The following is a 10,151-nucleotide window of genomic DNA, read 5'->3' as shown; positions in this document are numbered from 1 at the left end:
GCAGGACTCTTGCCTGCTCCATGTAGTGGGAGGCCTGGGTCCACAACCACCGCGCGGGCAGCTGCGGCTGCAACCAGGGAGCTACTGCCACACCAATTTGAAAGGGACAGGGCTCCCACTTGTCCCCAGCTCCCACCAGCTCCACAAAGTGTGCAGCCCCGGTCATGACTCCCTGCTGCACCTGGCATGATGGCAGCAGCCACCCCAGATAGGTCACCACTGCCATCATGGGGAATGTAGGAAACAAGATATCTCGTCTTAATGGGGTAGCAGGTAATTATTTCTATCTAACTGTAGCCACATATATACTGAGACATTTTGATTTTCTAAGGAAACCTAGAAATTGAAATTTTCAGATGAAAGATCTAGATTTTCAATGTTGGCAACAAAATAATTTTCCTTAAAAACATCATTGTAATCCTAATGATCCCATCTGCTGTCCAGATTATGTATGTGAGCTGCCACTTTGTAATCTGAGCATTGGGAAAATGATGTATTAGATGTTCACAGAAGTACCTCTCTTTCCAGACTCCTATTTTGGTAGTAAGAGAGGTACTCTTTAAGGAATCAGGCCATCTTCCGTAGGTTACATCATGTAGGATCTATCGCATAAAGGGAACAGGAGGCCTGGGCCTTCAAAATGCTTTGCTTCCCAAAAGATGCTCTAGGTGGGAGACCAGCCTGATAACCAGGCCTTGTGTTAGAGCCAACAAAAAGTTGCCTTTACCCTCTAAGTCTCCTGCCCTCAGGTGACTCTGGGGCTTGTCTCCCTTCACACATGATGTTTTTTGCAGTCTTGACCTGAGTCTGGCACCAGCCTGCCCTGACACTGCTTATGATCACCAGCCTGGTTGGCAGCCACAGTCACCCCAGCCTCTGTCCTTGTCCACTTGGGCTTTAGTTTTCACACTCCCAATAGGACACTGGCCACCACTGCCATCTGTCCACAGGATATAGGCCAGAGGGACTCCTTCCTCACCTTTCCCTCCCTCCTGTTAGAAATGCACAAAAGGCCTAAACATGGGTGGGCTCATGCCTTCCCAATGGCAGTGATTCTCTCTGCCTCCCCACCTCCCCTGAGTGTAGAATTCCTTGCACGTGTGGAAGGGGGGTCTGGCAGAGTGCTGCGTTAGTCTGAAGCTATGCTGGCTGTGGCCCCCCACGATTCCTCTGAAACCCATGAGCACAGCTGAGCACAATTCTTAAAGGGATAGCAGTACCTCCTGCTGGCTGTCCCATGACCTTTGATTCTGCAGAGCTTGCAACAGGGGCTCATCCAAGGTCAATTTCCAAACTCCACCTCAGACATGAAACAGAGTCTGAAAGAGCCCAGAAGCCCAGGTCCTTACAAGGTCAGAGTGCCCGTTAGTGTTGACGACTGCATACACTGTAAGGTGACCACCTGACTGCACGGAGGGACTCACCCACCACGGGCCACCCACCTACTATGGCTTCTCCTGCCTTGAATGAAGTCCTCAGATGTGCATCCCAGTGAAGTATCCAGGACATTATGTCTAGCTCTACAATAAGCCACAGCCATAAGCAGCATCAACAGCTTTTAAACACCAGACAGCTACGCAGCTAATATGTCAAGATCTGAGGAAAATGATCAGTTCGCTGCCATTACCCATCCTAGAGGCACTCACTTCTGACTGGAGGACACTGGACTAGCAGGATCACATACCCTGAAAACAAAGATGCTTTACTTTGGCAAGGGGAGGGGGTGCTGCTGTCACCATGATGTGATCAGCTGAAGGAGACTCGCTACCTGCAGATGCTGGAGAGATGCCTGCTTGCTTCTCAAATGCACAGAGGAGAAAGTGACGATCTGAGCTAAGGCTGGGAATGCTCTATAGCTCTCCATAAGGAATCACCCAGTGGTGGGGTGAGAATCTTCACAATGAGTTGCCTGGGAATATGAGGTTCAGTGGACATCACGTGGCAAGAAAGGCTTCTGGGTTTCAGACAAGCAGATCTCCCAAGTGGCCCTAAGGACAACCCCAACACAATCTCCATGTAAATCCCCTGTCCCATGAACTTCATGCCAGCCAGCGTGCCCCCTCTCCACCCACCCCTGCGGCCACCACCCTCTGACTTCAGACCTTTGCTATCCTGAATAAAGCCTCCCGCACCTCAGTCAGAGTCTGCAGCTCCACCCCAGGCCCCAGCATCAGGCTGGGAATTCAGCAAGCCCCAGAGGCCCCCAGCCAACTCCCTGGCTTCACAAGGCCTTCCTGTTCAGAGGCAATGAGGAAGTCTCGGTGTCTTTATCCCAGCCAGTTCCTCCCCACAGGGCCCGTGCCCTCACCGTCACCATTGGAAACTGCCCCCTCTAAATCACTGATTCAAACACTCCACACTGGCCACCCCTTCCCCCACTTCAGTTCTCTGGGGATAGTTTCTCCTAGATGTCTCACAGACACCTCCAACCCAAAGTGACGGAAACTGAGAGGAGTCAGGAGCACCGTCATGCGTTTACACAGTTTAATAGCTTGGGCAGATGGAAGCAACCTGGGGTGTTTCATCTATGGGGATTTTGGCCACTGGAGGAGGTTGCTGATGAAGTTCCTCATGGCTCTGAAACTCAGGAATCCTTACTCCTCCTTCTCCTCCTCCTCCTCCTTCCCCCCATCACCGCCACCTCCTCCTCCTCCTGCTCCTTCTCCTCCTCCTCCTCCTCCTCCTCGGGTTGGGGCATTTCTTCTACTTGAGAGTGGGTGTCATCTTCCAACTCCAAGATCCATCTGAGCTGCTCATCCTTTTGCAGTGCCCTCTTCACGTGTTCTGGAGTGATGCACACCCTGTGGCTGTTCTCGGCCTCCTTGCCCAGCCTTCTCCAGGATGTTGGCTGTCAGGTACTCGAGAACACCAGCCGGGAAAACAGGTGTGGTTGAGCTCAGGCGCCGGGCATACTGACCTTCTCGCAGGCAGCGTTCCAAGCGGCTGGCAGGAAACTGCAGCTCTGCTCTTCTGGAACGGGAAAGGCGTTGTCTCCTAGGCCTACAGAGCGTTTGTTTCCAGCCATGAGGATTGCTGGGTTTTGCCCCAATTGGCACAGCTTGATTTTCCTGCTGGCCTGAGCCTCTCAAGGTGCCAGTGCTTATTGCTGCCCACTGTATCCCTATGCTGCAGCCCCTCATTGGTCAGGGGTTGCCTTTGTGACAACCTCCACTTTTTGATGTCATTGGTGTCCATTGGTCTCTGATCAGGCCTCAGCCTAGAAAAGCCTATGAGAGGAACCTGGTCACCCTAGTAACGGGAACTTCTTTTTGAGAGGGATCTGGTTGCCCTAGTAACTGGAGCTTCTTTTTGAGAGGAACCTGGTCGCCCTAGTAACCGGAACTTCTTTCTGAGAGGAACCTGGTCGCTGTAGTAACGGGAACTTCTTTCTGAGAGGAACCTGGTCGCCCTAGTAACTGGAGCTTCTTTCTGAGAGGAACCTGGTCGCCCCAGTAGCTGGAACTTCTTTCCGAGAGGAACTTGGTCGCCCCAGTAACGGGAACTTCTTTCTGAGAGGAACCTGGTCGCCCTAGTAACCGGAACTTCTTTCTGAGAGGAACCTGGTCGCCCTAGTAACGGGAACTTCTTTCTGAGAGGAACCTGGTCGCCCTAGTAACTGGAGCTTCTTTCTGAGAGGAACCTGGTCGCCCCAGTAGCTGGAACTTCTTTTTAAGGAAAGGCTCATATTCTATTTTAACATTTTAGCAAAAAGATGTGTCAATGAAAGTATTGTCCCGTCTTTAGGACACCACTCCAGATTCTTTAAGTTTAGCCTTGTATTGGCTGTGAGCTAATTTACATTCCCTCTAGAAGCTGTAAGTCACTTACAGACGTGTTCACTGCCTTGCCCCCAATTTTGCCTCCATGTATACATTTACTTAAACATTCATGATCAATATTCCTATGGTTATTCTTTGAATTGTCTTTTGAACGACTTATAATATCTGCCAATTTCCTCATAAGTTAACCGATTGTTTCAACGCATTTCCATATCATAGGTGTTTCAGTGTTATGATTTTACTCTGTTGGAAAATATTTTTTACCTGTTTTTAAAGGTCACAATGTCATACCCAGTGGATTCAACTGTCAGAGCTAGGCAGGAATGTCTTTGCTTGCCTCATCTAGGTGACTCCAAAGCCCAAATAGGTCTTTGTTCATTGTGTTTTTCTAATTTTAGTTTCAACATTTAATTTTGATTTCAATATTTTTCTCTACTAATTCTGTATTTTTGTTGTTGTTGTTGTTGTTCATCGATATTAGGTAAGTTATTTTCATTGTTGACCAAATGGTTGGGAATTCAGTTTTAGGATCTGACCATCTGGAGAGTTGTGTAAATAAGTTAATGATTCACAGAAATCCAGTCTGTTGTGTAAAAGACAACAGAAAATCTAGTTTGACAGTCTTTTTATTTGTCCATTTGTCTATTTATGGCTCAAATCAATTAAGAATTTTATACTCTCTTAGAGGAGAACAGTTATATATATATATATATGTATGTATTTGGATCAGAGAACTTTACTGTTTCTATTTACACTTGACTCATGGTTGAAATTGTAGAACTGAAGCTCTAAGCTCTATTTCTCTGTGCCTATATGTCTGTGTGCTTGTAATTCTGAAATAACTCCACCTCTGATTGTGTGATTATGTAAAGTTTTCCTGTCTCTGGATGGTATTGACGTATTGGATTATAAAGTCTCTTTTGCTTACATAAATTAAATATTCCCAAATTCCTCCTGTCTCTCCACAGGGCTCAGCAGGATGTGGTTCTCACAGCCAGTGGCCTAAGTCCCCAGCGGTCACCTGAGAACCAGGCCCACTGCACCTTAGGGAAGCCTGCCTACAGGTCTGCTGTTAGGGAAGAAAGGAGATGCAGCTGTTTATTAAGGGCGACCTTGTGCATGCACCGTGTGGAGGAGCAGTTTACAGGCACAAGTAGACTCAATCTTGGGAAAACCCACAGATGGAGAGACTCTTATTACCCCCATTTTACACATGAGGAGACCTGCTCAGAGGTAGTAATTGAAGGTCTAATATCACATGTCAAGGAAGCGGTGAACTGGGATCTGAAACCCAGGCCCTCAGCTCCCACTGCTGGAGCCGCCTGTGCAGCCTCTGACCAATCCTCTGTGAAAGGCCAGCAGGCAGTAGACTGTGGCACCCAAGGACCCAAGGAACAGGTGGAAACCTAAAATGCGGGCACTCACAGGCAAGGGGACAGATTGCTACAATGTTTGATGTGACACCTCTTTTAAACTTAGCACAGCAGGAAGTTCTGAAAAGGATTGCACATGCTTTAGAGGCCGTCACTTGGGACAGAATTATTTCTACACCTCTTAAAACATGTATTGAGTCACTAATAATTCTTTGGTGCTCTATGCAATATATAGTAATTATAATGAATAGGTATTTAATTTAAAAATGAAATTGTTAATTGTGTTTTAAATGAAATACATATATAATTAAGCTGATTCATTAATAATTAACAACCATTAAGAACTTCTTGAATTGCCCATCTTAGGCCAGATCATAAGTTTTATATATTATTATGATTTATTTTACCAGTGTCCTGAAGAGAGGACAGAAAGATATATTCACAGCACTAGCTACTAATCCCTGTCTCAAATCCTCTTTCATAATAAGGCAGGACATAAAGAAATAAGAAATGAAATCCAGCAGGCCATCATTTCTTTTTTGCATTTTTCATCATGGTTTCTCCTTCACTCTCAATCTCCATGTAAAGTCCCTATCACATGAACTTCATGCCAGCCAGCGTGCCCCCTCTCCACCCGCCCCTGTGGCCACCGCCCTCTGACTTCAGACGTTTGCTATCCTGAATAAAGCCTCCCGCACCTCAGTCAGAGTCTGCAGCTCCACCCCAGGCCCCAGCATCAGGCTGGGAATTCAGCAAGCCTCAGAGGCCCCTAACCAACTCCCTGGCTTCACAAGGCCTTCCTGTTCAGAGGCAATGAGGAAGTCTCGGTGTCTTTATCCCAGCCAGTTCCTCCCCACAGGGCCCGTGCCCTCTCCGTCACCATTGGAAACTGCCCCCTCTAAATCACTGATTCAAACACTCCACACTGGCCACCACTTCCTGCCCCTCCCCGCCCCCCAACTTCAGCTCTCTGGAGATAGCTTCTCCTTGATGTCTCACAGACACCTACAACCCAAAGCGACGGAAACTGGGAGGAATCAGAAACATACTCATGGATTTACATCCTTTAGTTGCACTTGTTGATGACAACAGCAGATATTCCTCAGCTGTGACACATTTTTGCCCTGGCTAAGCCTGTGAGGATCCCCTCAAGGCTCTGGGACCCAGTCTTCAGTCATTCTTTTTGGATTTGGGCATCTCATCAAACACAAAGCGGGTTCCATCACTCTCAGCGCGGTCGGGCTCCTGGTGGTTGTCCACTTCTCTCTCCCCATCTTGTGAAGTGTTGCGCATCCTGCCATTGTTGATGGCCTCCAAGCCTACCTGCTGCATGATGTAGTCAGCAAGGCAATCGAGCAGGGTAAGGAGGATATTTATTGTGGAGGAACTCTGGCTTTGGGCGTCTTGTTCATCTTGCACAACTCGGTCCACGAAGCTCATAGGGACCCGCAGCCCATTTCTAGAAGGGTCTTGAATCTGGTTGTTATTTGTAGAGGAGTTCTTACGGTTATTTTTCTCTGACATGGTATTTGCTGGGTTTGGCTCTGATCAGCTCTGCTTGATTCTCCAGCTCAAGTAGGTCTCTGAGGACACTGGTGCTGCCTATTGTATCCCTCTGCTCCAGGCCCTGATTGGTCAGGGAGCTAGCTGCCTTTGTGACATCCCTAGAGGCTTTGTGATTTCACTGGTGTCCACTGGTCCCTGATCAGACCTCAGCTTAGAAATGTCTGTGACACTGATCTAGTCACCCTAATGACTGAACCCTGATTTCGAAGGAACTATAACTCTCTACCTGATTTTGACATTATAAAAATAAAAGTGTGTTTCAATGGAAAACTTTGCTCTATCTTTAGGACACCACTGCAGGTTATCTGATTCTAGCCTTGCATTATCTGTGAAGTCTTTTATAGCCTTTTGTTAGTTGTAGGCTGCTGATACATGTACAGTATATTCTTTAGTAGAGGTTCAGTTGGTCTTCACCTTATGAAACCAGTTTTGCCTCCATGTGCACAATCATTTAATATTACTGATGAATATTCCCATATCGACTCTTTGGTTTCCCTTTTGAAGCAGTCATAACATCTTTTTTTTTAGCATGTGTTCATTTCGTATCTGTATGAGTGTCATGATTTTACCCTATTTGAAAAATGCATTTTATTTTTTTATTTTTATTTTTACTTTTTATTATTATACTTTAAGTTGTAGGGTACATGTGCACAATGTGCAGGTTTGTTACATATGTATACATGTGCCATGTTGGTGTGCTGCACCCATTAACTTGTCATTTGCATTAGGTATATCTCCTAATGCTATCCCTCTGCCCTCCCCCCACCCCACAACAGGCCCCAGTGTGTGAAGTTCCCCACCCTGTGTCCAAGTGATCTCATTGTTCAATTCCCACCTATGAGTGAGAATATGCGGTGTTTGGTTTTCTGTCCTTGCGATAGTTTGCTCAGAATGATGGTTTCTAGCTGCATCCATGTCCCTACAAAGGATGCAAACTCATCCTTTTTTATGGCTGCATAGTATTCCATGGTGTATATGTGCCACATTTTCTTAATCCAGTCTGTCACTGATGGACATTTGGGTTGATTCCAAGTCTTTGCTATTGTGAATAGTACTGCAATAAACATACATGTGTATGTGTCTTTATAGCAGCATGATTTATAATCCTTTGGGTATATCCCCAGTAATGGGATGGCTGGGTCAAATGGTATTTCTAGTTCTAGATCCTTGAGGAATCGCCACACTGTTTTCCACAATCGTTGAAAAATATATTTTAATCATTTTTCAATTAATAATAAGATGTTCAATAAGTTTACCTGTCAGTGCCAGGTAAACAGTTGATAGAGAAGTGCATCTTGTGCTCAGTTTAAGCCCAGATGTGTATTTCTTGTCTCTCCTAGGTGAAGCAAAAGCGCTAAGAGATGTTTCTTTTCTATTATTTAATTTTCCTCTCTAGTAATTCTGTGTTTTCCCTTTGACTTTGGTTCATTTACAGCCAATAACTTTGCCATTCCATAGGGGAAAAAGTGGAAAGAACAAAAGAGTCTCAAATCCAAACAATTTCAAAATCCAACCATTAGGTTTCAAGGCCTGGGAATATTCTATGATTTGAGACTCCTCCCTTTGATCACTCTGCTCCTATGACTTCACCTGGGGTCATAAATCTGCCCTCTGGCCTCTAGGTTCTGCCCTCAGTCATTGTTCCTTTATTTTGAATGGTAGCATATGTTTACGGCTGACTAGTTTTATCAGCCTGCTTTCTCCTGTCAAATTTTGGGAGTCCTATGGCCTTCTTTCATTTCTTCCTCTATTTGTCCCTTTCAGTCTAAGCTGGCATTGTTTCTGCTGATATAACATTCTCAAAAACTTATAGGTCTTTTATGTATGTCATGGGGATTCATGTGATTAGACAAGAGGTTTCTTCAAGATCCCTCATAGATAATCCCTTGCTTATTCTGAGAGGCACACTCCATATCTCTTCAAAACACCATCTGTGTAATTGAATACTTTGATCTTTTGATCCCTTAAAGGCACTAGCAAAAGGATGTCTAGCCATGCCCTTGATTTTATCTCTGGAGGATGACTTCGTGGCAATGAATTTCCTAATTTTGGTGTCTTTTTGCAATCTGGATAGGCTGAAAATTTCTCATATCATTGAAGCCTGCTTTCTTTTTGCTTAACAGTTCTTCCCTCAATTTATGTCTTTCCTCTAGCATTTTACTATAAGCAGCAACAAAAGCAGGCCATTCATTTAATCTTTGCATGAAAATCTGCTCAGCTAAATATTCAAGTTCATTGCTTACAAGTCCTGCTTTCCACATAATTGTAGGGCACAACTCAGCTACGATTTCTGATGCTATGTAACACAAACTCCCTTTTCCAATATTATGTTACTAATTTCTTTCTAAGCCTTCACCAGCAACACCTTCAACATTTTATTTCTATCAATAGTTTGTTTATGATAATTTAGGTGTTCTCTAAAACAATATAGACTTTCTCTACTGTGCTCCTCATGTCTGAGCTCTCACCAGGAACACTTTGAACATTCATATTTCTACTAATGATCTGTTCAACATAATCTAGGGTTGTTATATAATGCTCCTGAAAATTATTCCAGTCTATAGCTATTATCCAGTTGCAAAACCACTTCCACATTTTTAGATATTTATTATAGCAGCAACCCACTTCCAGGGACCAAAAATTGTAATAGATCCCTATGGCTGCTATGATGCTGTAAATTTGGTAGCTTTAAAATACATGCATTTAGTATCTTTCAAACCTGGAGGTCAGAAGTCCAAAATCAGTTTCACTAGGCTGAAAATAAAGTGTCAACATTGCCATGCTCCCTCTGGGGACTCTAGAGGAGAGTCTGTTTCCTTGTCTTTCCCAGCTCCTAGAGCTGCATTCCTTATCTCATGGACCCCTTCCTTCCTATTTACAGCCAGCAGCATAGCATTTTTCTTCAGCAGTCACATTTCCTTCTTCTGTGTCAAATCCACCTCTGCCTCCCTCTTTTATGAACATTTGTGATTGCCTTTAAGTTCTATCAGATAATACAGAGTAATCTCCCATCTTCCACAATCATCTCTGTGAATTCTCTTTTTCCATATAAGGCAACATTCATAAGTGCAAGGGGTTAGGATCAAAGTACCTTTGGGGACCATTATTCGGCCTACCATGGGAGTTATTCCCAGGAAACTCTGGCGGGGAAGAGAGGAATTGAGACAGAGAAGGAAAGGAAGCAAAAAAATGTATTTGTTATCAAGCAGCTAATGTTACTGAAAAACTTTAGAGAACGATGTAGAAAACACATCTTCCAGGGGGCAGATGATGCCCCACTGTTCTGGACTGTCATATTATTCAGCACAATGGACTCTGGTGACCTAATGAAAGGTCTCACACAAAGAAATAAAGACTCTGACATTTGAAAATCAGGCAAATATCTACTTAAATGGTATGAACTGTTGGAGTATGGACAGGGCACTGACAGCAT

General features: G+C 44.8%; 1 protein-coding gene across 1 annotated transcript; it reads right to left on the bottom strand.

The window, feature by feature from the left end:
- Nucleotides 1–6,207: 6,207 nt before the first annotated feature.
- Nucleotides 6,208–6,731, bottom strand: LOC104658067 (huntingtin-interacting protein M). The gene has a single exon (XM_010357997.2). It carries the CDS (start codon nt 6,674–6,676, stop codon nt 6,323–6,325), a length of 354 nt encoding a protein of 117 aa, XP_010356299.1. The 5' UTR covers nt 6,677–6,731; the 3' UTR covers nt 6,208–6,322.
- Nucleotides 6,732–10,151: the final 3,420 nt, after the last annotated feature.

The sequence above is a fragment of the Rhinopithecus roxellana genome, chromosome 7 (genome assembly GCF_007565055.1).
Source record: "Rhinopithecus roxellana isolate Shanxi Qingling chromosome 7, ASM756505v1, whole genome shotgun sequence".
Taxonomy (NCBI): domain Eukaryota; kingdom Metazoa; phylum Chordata; class Mammalia; order Primates; family Cercopithecidae; genus Rhinopithecus; species Rhinopithecus roxellana.
The sequence above is the reverse complement of the archived record's forward strand: the minus strand, read 5'-3'. Positions and strand labels throughout refer to the sequence as shown.